Genomic DNA, 21,870 nt, shown 5'->3' on the forward strand with positions numbered 1-21,870 from the left:
ACCAGGAGGTCCTTCAAGGTCTGTTTCCAATTTTATGTCCACCATGTCTGCTCTGACACTGCTTTGGCCAGAACCTTTACTTTCAGCTTATTTATGGTCTTAAGCAGCACTTAAATATTCTAAAATTGCTCGATGTGTATTTTTTTTCTCTCCAATAGACTGTCAGCTTCTTAAGGATGAGAACCATCTTTTAGACAGTCTGTATGTTTCCTCACACTGTCGTGCAGGACAAATAATAATTGCCTAGTGTGATTTGCAGGACTTGAGAAGATGCATTCCGTTCCAACTGTGGGGAACTTCAAAATCGGAACAATTTTTTTTGTTGTGCAAAACACCCAAGATGGCTTAAGTTTATAAAAGGTATTTTATTTGTTTTCTTGTTCAAAAAGCTGCTTTCTTCAGTGCATCAGATCTCTTAAATGATGTCCAAAACCATTACCATGTTTCCTCTAATCAAGTTCTCAGCAAACTAAAGTAATAAAGCAGAATAACTAGAGATTGTTTTACCAGGCCTGGCAGTGAAGAAATCACTCCTGTTCATGTAGGCAGAATCCTGTGACCTTTTTTAACTCTGCAACTGTAAAATGGGAATATTCCTATCTTGCTGAGTTGTAGTAAAGTTAAGCAATAATGTACATAAATGCCCTAACTCAGTGTTTGGTGCATACTAGTTTCTAAAAATGGTAGCTGTTTGGGGCCGAGCCCGTGGCGCACTTGGGAGAGTGCGGTGCTGGGAGCGCGGCGACGCTCCCGCCGTGGGTTCGGATCCTATATGGGAATGGCCGGTGCACTAACTGGCTGAGTGCCGGTCACGAAAAAGACAAAAAAAATAAATAAATAAATAAATAAATAAAAAATAATAATAATAATAATAAAAAAAAAAATGGTAGCTGTTTCTTCTACCATAAACAGTAATAATAACAATTCTACTAATAATGGGAAATCTGAAGACACTCTCCTGAAAGAACTGAATTTGACCAGAAATTCATTGTTATGCAGGCTTTGCAGGATGAGAATTACTTTTTCAGCAGCCTTCGTTTCTGTGTAGTTCTTGCTGATTTTCTCCCTCAATCCTTCTTTTACAAAATCCAAAAGGCAAATAGTAACTCTTTTTATTATAATTTGTTTAACAAATACCTGTATGCCTTTGCTGTGCAATAATTTGAGGGTTCACAAAGATGAGTAAGACATTGTGGTCATGACCTTAAAGATAATAATGTAATTTGGCCGTACTGCCAGCTTCTTCACTGGGATACTCTTTAGATTCTATGAGAAGCAAACCTGCAAAATATTCTTTCCTCTCCATCTGTCATCACAGTCACACAAAAGAGGTGACCTAGACTGCACAGTTTGTGTGTACATGGATTTAAGAGTTTCAAACACTCAACTTGTATACCAAGTCCCTAATTATCTCACCCTCACAAAAGGTGAACCAAATTTCAGATCTCGGAGGCTTTTCCAAGATGAGTCCTCACCATGGCATAGTACATATTAACCTGCAGGAAGACTAAGTCATATGTACACTGGAAGCTAAAATATAATTTCTTCTTTAGGTAGCAGGACAAGCCCTTCGTCTTACAGAAAAGGGAGGCATTTGTGTTCAAGAGTTTTGTCACTAGTTACTCAATATCCTGTTTATCAGTGAATTTGGGGCAGACTGTGGTTTGCTTTGGCCAAAATGCAGCCCATACCTCTTCCTGTATCTGAGCAAGGTGACACCCCCAGTAGCAAAAACACTAAACAGCTGTTTAGATAAAAGGCATCTGTCTTAGTTCTCTTGACATTGCTGGGAAACTGTGATTATTAATTGAACAGTTCTTAATTTGGCCAGGAAAAGAAAAACAAGGTAGAAATATATTTTTACATGATCCTGAAAACTGAGAACCTAGTCCATTCAACTGTTCACATGAATTCCATCCACCTGACATTGCTTGCCATATGCAGACACAGTTCTTCATAGACAAAGTTGAAAAGAGAAAGGGGGAAAAATGCAATTCCTGAACCTTTATCCCTCCCCCACACCACTTGACTGGGACCCCTGGTGCCTAGGAGGTGCCAAGATTCCATCTAAGAGATGCCTCTGAAAAATTTATTGCTTCCTTTGGCTCATGGAAAGAATTATAGCTTAATTGCAAGAGCCGATGTTGTCTTGGTGTAATAGGCAGCTTTCTGTACAGTCACAAATAATAGCCTGCGTCTATTTGCCTATTTGAGTGTGCTGGAAATGTGTGTTGTCTCACATACCCAGAGGAGATCTTAATTAAAGCTTAATTATGTACCATAAATATGTTTTATTTTGGAACTCAGGAGGTGGGATTTTTGATTTTAGGAAATGTAGTGCCTAATAAGTAGGCAGGAAAGGGAATGTAAACACTGACAGAGCCCTTTAATTTGTCCCTCCTCAGCATGATTCTGAATGGCATTTCAGTCCCAGTGTGTGCTTTCAGCACGAACTGCCCCCGGTGCCACCCTCTCAGGGCAGCCTCGGCACGTGCATATTCACATAGCCAAGGGTATGATCAGACACAGAAGAGCTTGTTCCGTTTCTGGTGGTGACATTCCCAAAGTGGGCCAGACACAGGAGTTAAGAAATCAAATGAGTCTCGAGAGGCGATGGGATTTTATTGGTCGCTCACTCCTTCAGCGCTAGAAGGTAGAGCCCGAGTAAAGTGGCAGCGCCGTCCCGTCTTCCTGCTCCCTGCACACCACACCTCGGAGTATTGTTCATGACACTGCCCTCTGGCCCCGCTCCTGTCCACCTGCCTTCTGGAGGCCTGAGGTCCCCTGCTCCCTGGCTCCACTGCGCTGTGTGCCTTGCCAAAGGCGACTTACCACACGAGATAAATTCTACTGGGCCTTCTGGGCCCGGGCAGGCACAGCACAGGGGTCTCGGCCGGAGTGGGGCAGGAGATGGGGAAGTAGCAGAGACCTGCTGGGGACTCAGGCCCGGGGCCCGGGGAGGCAGGTGGGCGGCTGGCAAAGGCGGGAGAGGTAACTGGGGGGAGGCAAGGGGATGGGTCTTGGGCCACTGGGGAGGCAGGTGGCACCAGTGGCAGGAGGAGGCAGCAGTAATTGGTATCGGGCTGCAGGACAGGGGGGAAAGCAAAGACGGAGCAGTAAGGGGAGTATTCGACACAGAACAGGGGGTGCTCGCTGCTGTCACCTGCACAAAAGAAAAAGAGCAGTCAGGAGGCAGCACTCATGGTGGGAAAGGACGTAAAAAAGTCTGTGAACGGATCAAAACTCAAAAATTATTCTTTGGGGGTGGGGTCTCCAGGTGTCAGGAACAGCAGGCCTGGCTCCTGCCCAGGAGGCACCGCTCTTAGATCTCGGAGCCACTGAGGAGGTAACCAAGCGGAGTGGCGTCACCATCACACCCTTTTCCAGCCAATAGTCTCTGGCATCCCTGACAGATGTAGGGAAGTTCTTTCCCTGGTAAGTTCCCAGAGAATGTCCCAAGGTTTCTGTGTCCTTCCTCATCTCCCACCACCAGACTACTGAGCTGTTCTGGCAGCAGCAGATGGAGGGTCTCACTTCGGTGACGCTCTGCCCCACGATCCTGCAGCTGCCCCAAGTGGGAGGTTGTGGTCATGCCCTAATCAGGCCTTTGCATGGCAGAGGGGAAACTTGGAAAAAGAGAAAGGAGCAGAGAGATCCTGGTGGGATCATGGGAAGGGAGAGGAACCAAGTGGGGAAAGAGGACAGGTGTCCAAGTGAAGTGAGTGATTTATTCACTCACATTTCACTCAAACTGCCAACCTTGCTGGAGGCAGAATATGGGCGCCTGATGAAGTCATCATTCAGAGTGACTTCCTCAGGCCTAACAAATCTCAGCTCAGCCACAAGCCAGCTGTGACACCTTGAATCAACCGCTTACCTCCTCGGAACCCATTTCCTCACCTGCAAAATGAGTCTGGTGTTCTCGCTAGACTTGCTCCTCCAAAGGTGGTCCTTAGACCAGCAGTACGGACATTACCTGGGAGCTTCTTAGAGATGCAGAATCTCAGCCCACCGAAACCTACTGCATCAGACCCTGGGGCTTATCAAGATCCCCAGGCGTTTCTGATGAACAGTAAAGTCCGAGAAGCAAGGCCGAGGTAGCTGCCACAACCTCCGTGAGAAGGATCGTCTGCAGTGCTTGTTCCAAACACAGTTTTGCAGGCCCCTTCACGGGAGATCCTGAAACTCCAGGTCAGCAACAGGAAGCGGGAACTTGTATTTTAATAAAGTACCTCCCTGGTTATTCTTATCATCAGAGAAGTTTGGGAAATGCTGCGACTAAACGTAGTTAAAATTCTAAAATGCCACCATTGTAATGATCCAGTTGAAAACCATTTCCTACAATGGAGGGGGGCTCAGTCCTTAGTATCATGCTCCAGAGGATTCACATAAATATTACCCATTCCTTCCTTCCCACGTTGCTCCCGTAGTGGTTCCGACTTCTCGGATCATTTCTGTCTGTAGTGTCTTCCTCCATTCTCCCCTTCACTGCACTTCTCTTCCCAAGTTCTGTCCTCACCCCTCCTCTCATGTCACTCACTCTCATAGGGGACCCACTCCTGCGGTTTCAGCCACCTCTTACTGTAGGGCCTCAGATTCCTACTAACAGTGGGGAGTGCTCTGTTGAGCAGCAGACCTGGGGACCCAGGTGCTCCCTGGCATTTCCACCTGGCTGTCCTGCCTGCACCTCAATGACAACACGTGCAGTATGGGACCCACTCAGCTTTCTTAGCCCTGGCAAATGCAGCCTCTACTGGCCTGGTTTTCTGGGTCAGACCCTTGAGTTCTCTTTGACTCCTCCTTTGACCTTCTTCCTATGTCCAAGTCACCAAGTTCTGCCAGGTTTACTTCCTTGAGCATCCCTCAAGCCCACAATCCCTTCCCTATCCCCTCTGCTCTTGCTCCAAGCCAAGTCTTTCTTATTTCTCCCGGCGTCCACTGTAGCTGCTGCCTGTCTGGTCTCTCGGCTGCATCTGGCTGTCCCCACGCTCCCAGCAGGCCCCTTCTCCATGCTACAGCCAGAGTCAGCTTCTCAAAATGCCAATGCGATTGCACTACTTCCTTGCATAGACCTCTGTGATGACTGATGCTCTATCGCCTTCAGCATGACATTCAAGGCCCTTGGGGACCTGATCTTTGCCTACAACTTAATACTGTGCACTTCCTAATTTGTTGCCTGGCCCTAAACCAGAGCTTCTCAAACTCAAATGTGCATACAAATTTTCCTGAGATCTTGTTAAATGCAGATTCTGAGTCAGAAAGTCTGGGCTGGTTCCAGAGGATCTGCATTTCTAATGCTCTCAGGTGATGATGTCTCTGCTGCTAGTCTGGAGACACCCGGAGGCACAACACCTGTGACCACTTGTAGCTCCTTGATGTCTGTGTCTCCCCCTCTTCCTCATTCTCTCCCTCCTCCATGTTTTTGCACCCTCAGTTCCTCACACTGGGCACCTCTGTCTTGCCCTCTTCACCTGGATAAACCCCCCGTTCTTTAGGATTTTCACTCCACTCACCCCTCCCCACAAACTCTTGGGACTTAGCTGGATCAGAGCTTGCCCTGTTGGTGTCCTGTCCACAAACTAGGCTGTGAGCCCCTGGGGACAGGTCCCGTATTTTTGATCTCTGTATTCCAGTACCTGGCTGGTAAGCAAGTAGTATGTGAAATGCTGAATAAATAAGTGATGGGCGAGTAAACCAGTTCGTTCTGGTGTCATGCACCCTGGCCAGGAGGTGGGGACAGTTGAATGTATTTGCTAACATCCCCTAGGTACTGGATAAATAAATGACTGCATTGATTATCACATAGTTAGGATTTTTATAATCAAGTTATCACCTCTTTTATGTCTCAAACTAAAGTTTCTTTGGTCAATCAGTTTTCTTATAGAGACACTAACCCTGGAGAAGTAGGTGGTGTTAGAAACAGGCTTTTTAAGCAGAGGAAGGACTGGGGATTAACCTTTACCTAAGGCCTAGTCTACACCCAGGGTTTTAATCCTATCTACCAGGTGAGGTAGGTAATAACTCATTATTTTACTGATGAGGAACCTGAGTTCAGAGAAGTTACCAGTTCACATTTATAGGGCTATAAAGTGGGAGAACCAGGATCCTGGGCCAAGACTTCAAACCCTGGGCTCTGTGACACCCCCAAACCCTCTGCCTCAGAAGCGTGATCATAAATGGGCTGAGAGTTATGATTCTCTATATAAAAATAAAAGCATTCACTTATATTGTTTTTGTTTTTTTCTGACTTGGTCAGACAGCTTGGGAAATTGTTGGACACCGATTGGACTTGCTAGAAAACCCAATAATCTCGGCCTTTCAGAGAAAATCTTTAATGGAATTTATTTGCAAGGTAAATTATGAAGATTTAGGGTTTGCCCTCAAATTTCTCTCCCATGCTGTTCTTCGAATAAATATTTCCCAACCCAAAAGAGACCACATTTATTTTAGATGCTTATCTTTTAAAATCTGAATTTACTGCTTTTTCTTGGTTTTATAAGAACACGTCTTCACAGTAGATAAGCCACTATAAGGCTGGATAGGTCTTGATTCTCCTACAAATGTGAATCTGGTGGTTATTAATGTTGAACTCAAGAATAAGTGAGGATAATTTCAGAACACTTGGCTTTGTTTTAAAGGGCAGGATTTTGGAAGCAGGCTCACAGGATTCTATCCAGATCTGTTTTCCTGGCACATAACTAGCAGGACAATGCCCAAGCTCCAGGTGAAAGCAGAGGGCCCGTGCCTGGCCCTGGGGTAGAGAGCTCTTTAGGACTCCAGGTGCCAGAACCCCACAGCACAATGGCCTTTGGACGCCTCTCTGTGTCCTGGAAAGGAGAGGCAGCTCCTTTCCAACTCAGGCTGGGACTGGGAGAGGTCTGAGAGCAGGCAGCAGTTGGAGGCCCCCATAGCTCCCTGACCACCCCTGTACTTCTGCACTTGCTAGGCACGCTGACCGCTCTGCCTCTCATGGATCCATACAGAATGCTCAAATAAGAACACATGGCTCTGCTGGGCTCATTTCTCACCCTGCCTCGGTGCTCACCTTGGTCATGAAATAAGATTTCCGAATCAATTGCACATCAGACCCCGCTGGGTCTTGACTCACTGCCTGAACTTTCCATGCCTTTTTGGAGATAAAGCATATTTCTGGCTTGATGAATGCTTTCTGATTATTCCCCTTTTTCCATTTGGTGTTTTGCTTTGGAAACTCAGAGCAGAGTAAAAGTGTCTGCACTTGCATTCATGTATGAGATTTAAAAAATGCAACTCCAGGCCGGCCCCGTGGCTCACTCAGGAGAGTGCCGCGCTGGTAGCGCTGGGGCTGAGGGTTCGGATCCTATATAGGGATGGCTGGTGTGCTCACTGGCTGAGCGTGGTGCAGACCACACCGGGCACTGGGGCTGCGGGTTCGGATCCTATATAGGGCTGGCTGGTGCGCTCACTGGCTGAGCGTGGTGCGGACCCCACCATGCCGAGGGTTACAACCCCCTTACTGGTCAGGAAAAAAAATAATAATACAACTCTGAATTTTGTGAAGGAAAAAAAGATTGTGGGGGAGGGGAGGACAACTTTAGGACAAAGAAAACAAATTTTCTGATCCACTCTCCTTACTAAATGCTGCTATCGTGCATTAGATATCATAATGCTATGATTTATTGAATGGTTACAGAGTCAGGGACTGTTCCAATGGCTGAGCAGTGAGTCTTCACAGCAATCCCAGCAGGTAGGATCTGGGTTTTTTGTTTGTTTGTTTTTTACCCATTTTACAGATGAGGAAATTGAGATGCAGAGAAGTTACTTGCTCAAAGGTATACAGCAAGTAAGAAACGGGGCCCAGATGCTAATTCAAGCATTCTGCCTCCAAAGCACTCGCCCATAAACTGCACACCCCACTGCATGGGGAGAGATAACAGGAAGCCTCACAAGTTAACTCATCTAGAAACAGTTGCACGAAATATATGAACTGAACTTAGATGCATGAACGCCTTCTAGTAGAGTGCAAAGAACTATGAGAATCTGACACCCTCCTTGGTTATAAATCTATTTATAGAAGGCACGAATAGTTTCTATATTGTAAATAGCTGTTTTAGAGTTTTTTAGATAGCACTTCACACACAAGGAAAAACCCCTTTTTTATGGCATGGATTAGCATTACATAGATTTGCAGAAAGCCAGGCCACACCCCCCAGCTATATGATTTTATTCAGTAAAAGCCTGGCATAATACAGCATGGAAGGGTTAGCCAATTAGTCAGATGTCGCAAAGGGATCTCACTGTGTTTGATGCTTCCATTTTGCACAGAATCTCAGGTCTAACATGGAAAGTTTTGCTGACTCACGGCCAACTTTGGATCAACCCCAAAATCATTTAGGAAAATATTTCTCTACAGAGGTAAAAAAAAAGCAGGAAACTGTGAATTTACCTAGTGAATAAGCTCAATGTACCCACATAATGTAGATACCAAATTCTCTTTTTCTATAACAGCATAGTATCCATCTGAATTGCCTGCATTGTCACCACTACCCAACTCGACTTTTCCTGAACAGACTCAGCTTAAATTCTCTCCATGGCTCGAGGTTCTAATTTTGCTATGCTTATTGGAGAGCTCTGAGGGAGAGTCCACACGTGTAAAATGAATGGATCTTAACACACCAATGCTTTTAGTCAGCTTCTCGATCAACCCAGATTGCTGCACAACTGATTTGGCTTCTGTAGCAAGTGACATCAGTCACCAGAGCTGCAGTGCTTGCTGGACAACCAGGCCACAGTCCAGCTCACAGCTGCCTGGATCTTAGACAAGGGCTAGGGCCATAATACAATGATAAAGCTGGCGGTTTGTAAAGGCTCTTACTACAAGAAACATCCCTCATCTGATGAAATAGATATTGTTCTGCCAACTTGGCTGTCTTGCCTATAAGGTTGGTGTTTTTCAGTCTAATTCTTCAAATTTGATGTTTTACAGGATGTAAAGTGAATTAATTCCTCCTTTTTGTCAGTGTTGTAAGTTTCATACAGAGTTTGCTCAGTCTGAAAAACATCTGTATTAATCAGACAGACTAACTCATTGAGTGGGCCTAACTGGTTCATTTTAATGACTTTTTCTCCACAGATGACAGCTACCTGATTTTCACAAGAAGGCTGAAAACTATATTGAATAAGTGGAATTGCATTATTTAAACTTAAATTCAAATTTTTGCACTGAAAATCATCCTCAATTCAATAAATCACAACTTGTATTTTGAAATATTTGCAGAATGACCTTACCTGCTCTATTTCAGCCTTAAGCAGCTGAATAGAAAGCCTAATTCCTACTAAAGGTCTTTAAAATGAGAAGCTGATGATACTTTCCCCTGATTAAATAAGGAGCAAGAGTTGGGGTTTTGCCTGCAAAGACATCATTCCAGAAGTCAATTTGGTTTTGACTTCAGTAAAGCAATAAAACGTGGGTGGTTAATCTGAGTGAAAGCTGCCATTTCCGAAAAATGCATTAAGACTTAACCGGACGGGTCGTTGCATGACAGGAGCTATTTAGGATTAGAGAGTGGCTGTGATTTGGATTTTAATGAATTTGCGCACTATTTACAAATTCTTAGGCAGTTAGTTTGGATCCTTTCCATCCAACTGCAAAGCAGAAGGCAGTCCTTTCCATCCAGTCACCCCAATCTAGGTGTCAGTTCCCGGAGGAATCCAATTTGTCCTACAGATGTTGGCTCTCGTGAGGATGAGCCTGAGGGATTCTAAACTTTCCCTTGATTTTAGCCCCTTTCTGGATTCTATTAAGTCACTTCTGCCTCGAGCAGAAGACTGGTCTTTGCATCAAAGGCAGCGAAAGAGTGAATTATTTACCAAATTGCACAAAAGGGAGGATTTATCAAGCTCCTTTTCTCCCAGAGAGGACAAACCCAGAACTGGAGGACTTTATTGCTCTCTCTCTTGACTGTCAATTAAACCATTCAGATGCTTTTGAAAGCTTCTCCTCATGCTCTTGCTTGAGTCATAAAACTTGATACCTGGGGCCACACGCCTTTATCCCCCAGGAAGGGTGAAGAAAGATGAAAAGGCAGCAATTCCAGGCGGGTGCCAGACAAAGCCAACGACTGGGCAGAAAATCTAGGCGATGGAGGCAGCTACTCTGCATAATTCACATCTCCCTGACCTGGTATTCTACTCTGAGATTAATTTTACCATTTGCATAGGATCTTTGACCTTCCAAAACCTGAATTAGCCACTTGGAAGACACGAGGTGTAACCAATACCATCCATTTGGTTGTTGTTACCTTTAATACTGGGATTTTAGATTTTGTGAATTTCAATAAACCAGCCACTCACCTGGAGAGGGTTTGCCGGGGTCCACTTTCTCTGGTTTCTTTGAAGTCATGGTACTTTTATGTTTCTGCTTGACCGAAGTTTGGTCAATTGCTGGAAATCGGGAATCACTCTTAAGTGCAGATATCTTGGTGGATGATCTTGGCTCGGTCAGAGGGTCCTCCTCACTGGAACTCTACCAGGAATGGAAGATGTCGGGTATCAGTGGCCAAGTAGGTCACCTTCGCTAGGCAGAGCAAAAGGAAACGGAGCAAATGCAGGGACCCCTGCAGCAGTCACACTGGAGCACCCGCCACGCTCAACCTGCCCATTCACCAGGGAGGTTTTGGTGGTCCGTATTGACTTAGAAGTAACAGCAAAGTTAACGAGTCTATTGTGCAGAACATCACGAAAAGAGTGCATTTCTTTGAGTTTGTTTTGTAGACCTTTACGAAAGGAACGCATTTCTGATCCTTAAGTAATTTGATGATCAATACATAGCTCATGTTAAAAGCTACATGTGAAAGCAGGCGGAAAAAATCAGTGCTTTTAAACTTCTTGCTCTTTGTTACTGGAACTACTTTGGGGATGGGTGAGGAAAAACGTTCCTTACGTTAATCATATACTGGACAATGAAAAGGATATTTAGATGGTGTGTTGGAGACTGATTAAATCAGACCTCAATTTCAATATTCTGAGTTATTGGGTGCAACGTAAGACAGACTACTCTTAAAAAGTCTCTTAATTGTCAGTCTTCTATAAAGAGGTCAGCATAAATCTACACATGATTCCTGAAGTGTCAGAATATCTCAACACGGTCTTGCAGACGCTGTAAAAATTATCCAGGCATTCAACAGTTTTCTGCTTTGCTACACTTAACACCACCAAAGAAATGATGAAAACAATATAAATATCAGAAACCTGGTCTTAAAGGGTGATCTACCTACAACCTTATGACTTTAGGTCCTGGTGTTAGCATCACTTGCTAGGCCACACATTCTACAACAAACAAAATCACAAGGTCCTTCCCCTCAAACACTGGGTGGGAGGAGGGTCACTAAGTTCTCCTACATTGCACATTAATCCAGTATTGCAAAGTCCTCTGAAAATGTGGTCTTTTGCAGACACAGAATGCTAAATTAATGTCCCCAGCACCTCCCCAACTGTTGCAATTTGTATTGATCTTGCTCATCGTTCTCACTGGCAGTTGTGGCATTTTCATTTCACAGACTCCTGACTCAGGAAAATACTCTGAATAGCTTTGAATTATTGGGTGCAACATAAGACAAACTAAACTCTTAAAAAGTCCCCTGCTTGTCAGTCTTATACAAAGAAGTCTACATAAATCTACAAGTGGACAGACCATTATCCTCCAAGACAATAAATCATGTTTTTTAAATTTAGAGTTTGGATACAGACTTCAAACAAATAATTATTGTTTCTCTGTACGTGTTCAGAAAACAGACCACCCTCCGATAAAGGAACAGGAGAAGGACAGGACTTCATGAATTGATTGTACTCCCTTTTCCCTTTTGATTCTGCAATTTATTAGAAATCCTTGAAAATGATCCTGAAAAGTCAAAGATGAAACATGAGGTCGTTTCTGAATGTGAGATAGGTTCTCTACTCTCAGAAAAGGAAATGTGGGCAAATTTTGATTATGACGCCTAAGACTGTCATCGCACCTCCAAGTGGGTGTTCTGCCAGGTGGAAACGGACGCCACTATGGCAAGAACTGTCATACTCATGAGTGCGCTAGCGAAACGGATCCTTCCCTGCTGGCCTCACTGAGGAATCTTAAACAACTCACTTCCACTCTTTTGTCTTTATTCATGGTCTCTCAGGTTCTCAGCCATTCCTATCTATCCTCTCTCATGAAAACCACCATATCACCCCGAGAGGATGACCCCTGGGTGGGAGAAGTTGTAGTAATTCCTTCCGGCACTCAAGTGTGGTATTTAAGACTCTGGACCCTGGGAGTGACTCTTGGCTCTTGCACGAAGCAGTTGTGAGACATTGGGTTAGTTCGTTTCTCTGCATCTCAGACTTTCTCATCTGTGAACAATAGTATCCATATTTTTTGTGGTTTGGTGGGGATTAAATGAGTTAAGATAGGTGTATAGCACTTAGGACAGCACTAAGTGCCTGTAACAGTAGGTGTCATGTAAGTGTTGGCTTTTATAGTTGGCCATTCATTCATGTCCAGCCATTTAAAAAATTAACTAGCTAAGTACTGAACCTTAACTACCCACTATTGAAACCAAAGCCAGGGACCCCAATGAAAAATTCTATTGGATTTCACCCATTCAAAAGAGGGATGAATGGAGACATCGGTCAGTTTCACACGGGACTCTTGCCCTGCAAGCCACCTAACTTATGACAGTCTTATAAACAGCCAGTTGAAATTGATCCAGTCTTAAGAAAATATGGTGCAATTTATTTTCAGACAGTAAAGCTCTAACAGCACATATTTAACAACATTTAGAGATTACTGAACGATAATAACTAACATTTTTGATTTAAAGTAGATTTTAAAATCGTGTCTTTTCCTCTTGAAATCTTGAAGAGTAATTACAATTTTCCTCTCTTCCCCATATGTTTCTAAGTTAAAATGTCACAGGGAAGTGGAGGCGACAACACATTGCTATTCCTTTGGGGGAAGAAAACCAGCTCAATCTTTCAAAGTCAAAGCCTAAAATGTTAAAACAAACAAACAAACAAAATACAAAACAAAACAAACCCAAGTCTACATGATACATAAGTATACTTTAAGTTCTCTATTGGGAAGTGGATGAAATTCCTAATAAAGCTATGCTAACTAAAATAAGTTACTGACAAAATTAGTCAATACTTTCTGGAATGTTATTATTATCAATTTCTTTTTTCTTTTTGGCAGCTGGCTGGGAAGGGGGTCTGAACTCTTGACCTTGGTGTTACAATACCGTGCTCTAACCAACTGAGCTAACCAGCCAGCCCCTTTTGGAAAATTATTATTTTGGGGTTTAAGGTTTTCCAAAGATCCCCAACTTGCTCTTCTGGCATCAAACATAATAAAATGGAGATATTACTTTGTTCAGGGCTAGGATCTCTCAAAAGTTCAGAGAAAGACACACTGGGAACAGAAGGGACTCACAATTAGGGAATGAAAGTAGCACTGGACACTAAAGTAATGACTTTGTAACATTGTAATGGTTCGAGTTAGATCTCCTGAAAGATGAAGACACAAGGGTTGGGAAGTGGGATGCGTCTCCTTGGTAATGTGAGAATGACTAGATTTTTAAAAACTGGGACCTAACAATATTGAGTCTGAGATGGTAAAGTGACAATGAACAGAGATGATCAGAAGAGCAAGTAGACTAAAATAGTTGCAGACAGAGAGACTTGAAGGTATTTTTCAACTCTTTCCTGATGGCTCCTTTCCAAGACCCAGGAAATTGTTCTCAACTGGTGTGCCACCTCTGTCCCTCCCCCGAGGTGTGCTACTGAGTTCTGAGTGATGAGAACCAAACCCATCTTTGCCATGTGTCACGTGATGGAAGGCTGAGCTGAGCGGGTCTTATGACACAGCGCATATCAGGGCATGACTCGCTGCGTATATGAGGGAAGAGGCAGAGTAGTGCCAAGATGGTGCCGGAGAAGGACTGCGTGTTTATTACATTTGAAATAAATTTAGTCTCATGAGTTGATGAAAGTGCGTGATCAAGGTAGTGACCCTCAACAGTCAAACTGTGACAACATGGGAAGGTTGACTCAGGGACTATGTGTGCAAATGAGCATCTGCAGAGTGCTGTCCGCAAAGTCCACATTCAAATTGTGTCTCAAACACAAGCAGTGCCTTAGGGAATTGACGGCAGCTTGTATAAACAGCATTCTGGATAGGACGGACACCTTTACGTCTTCAAGATATAAAGTATGTTCTACACAGAGTGCTGTCGTAGCACAAAGCAGGCTAAACGTTCTCTTGTCCAGAAAAGGCTCTTAAGAGTAACAAAATCCTTCACATGTGTTCAGGACGCTTTTGAGGTCACCAGAATTGCAAACTTGAATGACAATAAAGAACAGGGATCAGAAACCTTTATAAATTATTTGGACTCAGGTACCACCCACCTGAATCAAACTGCAGCTGACCCCCATCTGTCTCTCCCACCTGAAGCTGTGGCTGCCGGGTGGGGCTGGGTACAACTAGGATCAGCACTAGATGCCCTTGCGCTCCATTTTGCCACAAGATGCTTCTTGCAGTCAGCTGGGGCGCCATATGCATGAATACCATGGGCACCTGTCTCTACCAGCGAGCGCTGTAGAAAACACTCTCCTGCCTGCAGTCTTCTCTCTGGTTCTCATGCTAGCGAGTTGGAATAACCCAGCCTGAGGCCCTAAACTGAGACAAGAGTGGCCTCAGTGATGAAGGTCTTCATAATGTTTGACCACCACTGGGTCCACTCTCTAAGGAGAGGCATGTGGGACATTAGAACTTGCTTCGTGATCACAATCCATCTCACTATTGAATGGCCACTGGGTGAACCTTATGGCTGCAAGCTACTGAAATGGCAAGTATGAGACATGTTTTCTGACACCTGCTTGGTATTTCTTATAATGCAAATTTATCCTTTGTGTGTTGCAGAAATCACCATCCAGTTTACATGGGTGATGACCATGCATTTTCATGCTTTGGGTTTCTTAATACTGGGACACCTGTGTATGGTGTTCTCCAGCTGTAGTAGGGATAAAGTTCTGTGTGGTGGACAGAGGGTAAGGAAGCAGTATGTGGCCAGAAAATTGCTGGATTTTAAAAATGTGAACACCAAAATGTAGTGTTTATTATTTTTTTTATTTTTTATTTTTTTTAATTTTTATTTTGTCGATATACATTGTAGCTGATTAATGCTCCCCATCACCAAAACCTCCCTCCCTTCTCCCTCCCCCCCTCCCCCCCAACAATGTCCTTTCTGTTTGCTTGTTGTATCAACTTCAAATAATTGTGGTTGTTATATCTTCTCCCCCCCCCCCCGGTTTGTGTGTGTATGTGTGTATGTGTGTGTGTGAATTTATATATTAATTTTTAGCTCCCACCAATAAGTGAGAACATGTGGTATTTCTCTTTCTGTGCCTGACTTGTTTCACTTAATATAATTCTCTCGAGGTCCATCCATGTTGTTGCAAATGGCAGTATTTCATTCGTTTTTATAGCTGAGTAGTATTCCATTGTGTAGATGTACCACATTTTCCGTATCCACTCATCTGATGATGGGCATTTGGGCTGGTTCCAACTCTTGGCTATTGTAAAGAGTGCTGCGATGAACATTGGGGAACAGGTATACCTTCGACTTGATGATTTCCATTCCTCTGGGTATATTCCCAACAGTGGGATGGCTGGGTCGTATGGTAGATCTATTTGCAATTGTTTAAGGAACCTCCATACCATTTTCCATAGAGGCTGCACCATTTTGCAGTCCCACCAACAATGTATGAGAGTTCCTTTTTCTCCGCAGCCTCGCCAGCATTTATCGTTCATAGTCTTTTGGATTTTAGCCATCCTAACTGGGGTTAGATGGTATCTCAATGTGGTTTTGATTTGCATTTCCCGAATGCTGAGTGATGTTGAGCATTTTTTCATATGTCTGTTGGCCATTTGGATATCTTCCTTAGAGAAATGCCTATTTAGCTCTTTTGCCCATTTTTTAATTGGGTTGCTTGTTTTCTTCTTGTAAAGTTGTTTGAGTTCCTTATATATTCTGGATATTAATCCTTTGTCAGATGTATATTTTGCAAATATTTTCTCCCACTCTGTTGGTTGTCTTTTAACTCTTTTAATTGTTTCTTTTGCTGTGCAGAAGCTTTTTAGTTTGATATAATCCCATTTGTTTATTTTTCCTTTGGTTGCCCGTGCTTTTGGGGTCGTATTCATGAAGTCTGTGCCCAGTCCTATTTCCTGAAGTGTTTCCCCTATGTTTTCTTTAAGAAGTTTTATTGTCTCAGGGTGTATATTTAAATCCTTAATCCATTTTGAGTTGATTTTAGTATACGGTGAGAGGTATGGATCTAGTTTCATTCTCCTGCATATCGATATCCAGTTATCCCAGCACCACTTGCTGAAGAGGCAGTCCCTTCCCCAGTGAATAGGCTTGGTGCCTTTGTCAAAGATCAGATGGCAGTAAGTGTGAGGGTTGATTTCTGGATTCTCTATTCTATTCCATTGGTCAGTGTGTCTGTTTTTATGCCAGTACCATACTGTTGTGGTTATTATAGCTTTGTAGTATAGCTTAAAGTCAGGTAGTGTTATGCCTCCAGCTTTATTTTTTTTGCTGAGCATTGCCTTGGCTATTCGTGGTCTTTTATTGTTCCATATAAATGTCTGAATAGTTTTTTCCATTTCTGAGAAAAATGTCTTTGGAATTTTGATGGGGATTGCATTGAATTTGTATATCACTTTGGGTAGTATGGACATTTTCACTATGTTGATTCTTCCAATCCAAGAGCATGGAATATCTTTCCATCTTCTTGTATCCTCTCTAATTTCTCTCAGCAGTGGTTTGTAGTTCTCATTATAGAGATTTTTCACCTCCTTGGTTAACTCAATTCTTAAGTATTTTATTTTTTTGGTGGCTATTGTAAATGGGCAGGCTTTCTTGATTTCTCCTTCTGCATGTTCACTATTGGAGAAAAGAAATGCTACTGATTTTTGTGTGTTGATTTTGTATCCTGCTACTGTGCTGAAATCATTTATCAATTCCAAGAGTTTTTTTGTAGAGGTTTTAGGCTGTTCGATATATAGGATCATGTCATCTGCAAACAGGGACAGTTTGACTTCATCTTTTCCAATCTGGATGCCCTTTATTTCCTTCTCTTCTCTGATTGCTCTGGCTAGTACTTCCAACACTATGTTGAATAGGAGTGGTGAGAGTGGGCATCCTTGTCTAGTGCCTGTTCTTAAAGGAAAAGCTTTCAGCTTTTCCCCATTCACGATGATATTGGCAGTGGGTTTGTCATATATGGCTTTAATTATGTTGAGATACTTTCCCTCTATACCTAACTTATAGAGGGTCTTTGTCATGAATGAGTGCTGAACTTTATCAAATGCTTTTTCAGCATCTATAGAGATGATCATATGGTCCTTGTGTTTGAGTTTATTAATATGGTGTATCACATTTATTGATTTGCGTATGTTGAACCAACCTTGCATCCCTGGGATGAATCCCACTTGATCGTGATGAATAATTTTTCGTATGTGTTGCTGTATTCTGTTTGCTAGTATTTTAGTGAGGAATTTTGCATCTATATTCATCAAGGATATCGGCCTGTAGTTTTCTTTTTTGGTTATATCTTTACCTGGTTTTGGTATCAGGATGATGTTTGCTTCATAGAATGAGTTTGGGAGATTTGCGTCTGTTTCAATCTTTTGGAATAGTTTGTAAAGAATCGGTGTCAATTCCTCTTTGAATGTTTGGTAAAATTCTGCTGTGAATCCATCTGGTCCTGGGCTTTTCTTTGTTGGGAGCCTTCTGATAACAGCTTCAATCTCCTTTATTGTTATTGGTCTGTTCAAATTTTCTACGTCTTCACGGTTCAGTTTTGGGAGCTTGTGTGTGTCCAGAAATTTATCCATTTCCTCCAGATTTTCAAATTTGTTGGCGTATAGTTGTTTATAGTAGTCTCGAATGATTCCTTGTATTTCAGATGAATCAGTTGTAATATCGCCTTTTTCATTTCTAATTTTTGTTATTTGAGTCTTCTCTCTTCTTTTTTTTGTTAGCCATGCTAATAGTTTGTCAATTTTATTTATCTTTTCAAAAAACCAACTTTTTGATTCGTTGATCTTTTGAATTGTTTTTTGGTTTTCAATTTCATTCAGTTCTGCTCTGATCTTAATGATTTCTTTCCGTCTGCTAACTTTAGGATTGGATTGTTCTTGTTTTTCTAGTTCTTTAAGGTGAAGTGTTAGGTTGTTCACTTGCCATCTTTCCATTCTTCTGAAGTGAGCATTTAATGCAATAAATTTTCCCCTCAATACTGCTTTTGCAGTATCCCACAGGTTTTGGTATGATGTATCATTGTTTTCATTAGTTTCAATAAACTTTTTGATTTCCTGCTTGATTTCTTCTTGGACCCATATGTCATTAAGTAGAATGCTGTTTAATTTCCATGTGTTTGTATAGTTTCCAGAGTTTTGTTTGTTATTAATTTCTAGTTTTAATCCATTGTGATCTGAGAAGATACATGGGATAATTCCAATTTTTTTGAATTTATTGAGACTTGATTTGTGACCTAATATGTGATCTATCTTGGAGAATGATCCATGTGCTGATGAGAAGAATGAATATTCTGAGGTTGTTGGGTGGAATGTTCTGTAGATATCTGCCAATTCCAATTGGTCTAGAGTCTTGTTTAGATCTTGTGTTTCTCTACTGATTCTTTGCCTAGATGATCTGTCTAATATTGACAGTGGAGTGTTCAGGTCCCCTGCTATTATGGTATTAGTGTCTATTTCCTTCTTTAGGTCTAATAGAGTTTGTTTTATAAATCTGGCTGCTCCAACATTGGGTGCGTACATATTTATGATTGTTATGTCTTCTTGATGGATCAGTCCTTTTATCATTAAGTAGTGTCCCTCATTGTCTCTTTTTATGGTTTTTAGTTTAAAGTCTATTTTGTCAGATATAAGAATAGCCACTCCAGCTCGTTTTTCTTTTCTGTTTGCATGGTAAATCTTTTTCCATCCTTTCACTCTTAGTCTGTGTGAATCTTTATGGGTGAGGTGGGTCTCTTGTAGGCAGCATATAGTTGGGTCCTGATTTTTGATCCAGTCAGCCAGTCTGTGTCTTTTAATTGGGGGAATTTAAGCCTTTAACATTAAGAGTTGTTATTGAAAGGTGTTGATTTATTCTTAGCATTTTATTGGTTGTTTGGTTGTCTTAGGTGTCTTTTGTTCCTTGCTTTCTGATTTACTGTTTGGTTTCTTTGTTTGTTGGTTCCTTAGGTTGTAGATAGTGTTTTTGTTAGCTTGTTTTCTCTTCATGAATGCCATTTTTATTGTACTAGCGGGTTTAGATTTTTCTTAGGTTTTTATGGCAGTGGTAGTTATTTTTCAGGAACCAAACCCAGTACTCCCTTGAGGATTTCTTGTAAGGGTGGTCTTGTGGTAGTGAACTCCCGCAGTTTTTGTTTGTCTGAGAAATATACTATTTGCCCCTCATTTCGGAAGGATAGCCTTGCAGGGTAGAGTATTCTTGGCTGGCAATCTTTGTCTTTTAGTATTTTGAAAATATCATCCCATTCCTTTCTAGCTTTTAGGGTTTGTGATGAAAAGTCTGATGTTAACCTGATTGGGGCTCCCTTATAGGTGATTTGACGCTTCTCTCTTGCAGCTTTTAAGATTCTCTCTTTGTCTCTGAGTTTTGCCAATTTGACTATGACATGTCTTGGAGAAGGCCTTTTTGGGTTGAATACGTTTGGAGATCGTTGAGCTTCCTGGATCTGAAGATCTGTGATTTTTCCTATACCTGGGAAGTTTTCTGCCACTATTTTGTTGAATATGTTTTCAATGGAATCTCCATTTTCCTCCCCTTCTGGAATACCCATGACTCGGATATTTGAGCGCTTGAGGTTGTCTGATATCTCTCTCAGATTTTCTTCCATGTCCTTGATTCTTTTTTCTTTCTTTTTGTCTGCTTGTGTTATTTCAAACAGCCCATCTTCAAGTTCAGAGGTTCTCTCTTCAACTTCGACAAGCCTGCTGGTTAAACTCTCCGTTGTGTTTTTTATTTCGCTGAATAACTTCTTCAGTTCAGCAAGTTCTGCTACATTTTTTTTCAGGACATTGATTTCCTTGTATATTTCCTCTTTCAGATTCTGTATACTTTTCCTCGTTTCATCATGATGTCTAGCTGAGTTTTCTTGTATCTCATTCAGTTTCCTTAGAATTATCACTCGAAATTCCTTGTCAGTTATTTCAAGGGCTTCTTGTTCTATAGGATCTAGAGTATGAGATTTATTAACTTTTGGTGGTGTACTTTCTTGATTTTTTGTATTTCTGGTGTCTTTTTTTTGGTGTTTATTCATTGTGGCAGGGGGTTTCACAGTCCACCGGTTTAAGACTAATGACTAACTAGGATGTTGCTGTGGTTGCCAATTTGGTATGGCTCCCGCCGTGACTGCTCAGTTGGCCTCTAGTGTCTTGTGTGTGTGGTTGCCTCGGGTCTTGGGCTTCTCCGGGGATCCACCTTTCTGGTCAGCTTGTACTCTGCTGGGCTGGTGGATCACGTACCACAGGGTGTGTGATCTCTGTTGAGCTTTCACTTTCTTACAGGACTTCTCCCCGTTCCGTGTGCTCTGGCCCAGGCTGTTAGATCGTGCAGTGGCGACCCCACCGGGTGTATGGTTTCTGTCGAGTCTCCGCCTCCCTGGCCGCACGTCTCCCCCCTCTGTGCACACTGTGCTGGGCTGGGGTGTGTCTTCTGCACCCCTCGTCTATCAGCTGGGCCTTCAAGAGCCTGCTCAGCACCGCCTCGCCCAGGAAGTCTACCAGGTTTCTGCTAGGCACAGACGACCGGTCTCTCTGGGTGCCTTTGTAGCACTGTGTAGATCTTTCTCGGGTCTTGTTCACCTTTGTATCCCCCCGGTATAAACCGAGTCTAGTGCCCGCCTGCAGCCTGCTCTCCGGCAGGTTCAAGCGGACCTGGGAACTCTCCTACCACACTATTCCCAACCAGAAATTCGTTAGGCTTTTTTCCAAACTGGTGGTCGCAGAGATGGTATCTGCCTCCCAGTAACAGGAAGTTTACCGGGGCCGGAGTCCAGGGTGTGGTGGAGTGACAGTCGGCCCGCCCATACTTTCTAGCCCTCCCAACACTGGTCGGGACGCCCCACACCCCCAGCCCTGCCAGAGAACCGCGGAGGGAGTGGGAGAGGAGGCCGGCCCACAGGGTCCGGAAAGCCCCGCGCCAGGCCAAGCAAAAGGGCTCAGTGATGGCCGAGCAGGGCGGAGCTGCCCGCACCTGGGAAAATGGAGGCAGCACCGGGGCAGTGAGTGGCCTGGTGGTGCAGGTGGGGAGCCACGTGGGCATCCACCCCCCGAACAGAGCTGTGCCAGGGATCACTCACAGTGCTGTGCCAGGTCGGGCGCTCGCTCTGTCTCTGGTTTGTTGCCTTCCGTGTTCTCGGCGCTGCCGCCTCGGGCTGTTCAGTCGCGGCGCCGCTCGGGCGCTCCCAGGAGTCTTCTTTAATGCCGGCCTGAAACCTCGAATCCTGAATAGGGCAGCTGGCCGCCTTCAGTGCGGCCCCAGCCTCCGGGATCCTGGCTGCATCCACAGCAGCCCTGGCGCCGTGTTCCCTGTTTCAAGACTCGCTTTTGCAGCTAAGAATCAGTTCTTTTCCTGCTCCACACTTCAAAGCTGTTGCCTGTAAATGAGGCAGCCTCTCCTGCCGGGGGCAAAGTGGCGTTGAGCCCCCACGACCGGCCAGCAGCAGCAGTCCTCCCTTAAGAGATGGCCAGAGGAAGGTCCACAAGTTTCCCGGCTGCCTGAGGCCCAGTGGCCACCTTTTCCACCTCAGCTACTCCGCGCCAGC

The 21,870-nt window shown here is 43.4% G+C and overlaps 1 protein-coding gene across 2 annotated transcripts in view; it reads right to left on the reverse strand.

The window, feature by feature from the left end:
- MARCHF10 (membrane associated ring-CH-type finger 10) overlaps positions 1–21,870 on the reverse strand; it is an 87,447-nt gene that overhangs the window by 39,474 nt on the left and 26,103 nt on the right. For both annotated transcript variants that reach the window (XM_063081361.1, XM_063081360.1), the window contains exon 3: positions 10,333–10,504. In XM_063081361.1, the coding sequence (XP_062937431.1) occupies positions 10,333–10,504 (172 nt within the window). The remainder of the gene's footprint in view (positions 1–10,332; positions 10,505–21,870) is intronic.

The sequence above is a fragment of the Cynocephalus volans genome, chromosome 16, assembly GCF_027409185.1.
Source record: "Cynocephalus volans isolate mCynVol1 chromosome 16, mCynVol1.pri, whole genome shotgun sequence".
In the NCBI taxonomy this organism is placed as follows: Eukaryota; Metazoa; Chordata; class Mammalia; order Dermoptera; family Cynocephalidae; genus Cynocephalus; species Cynocephalus volans.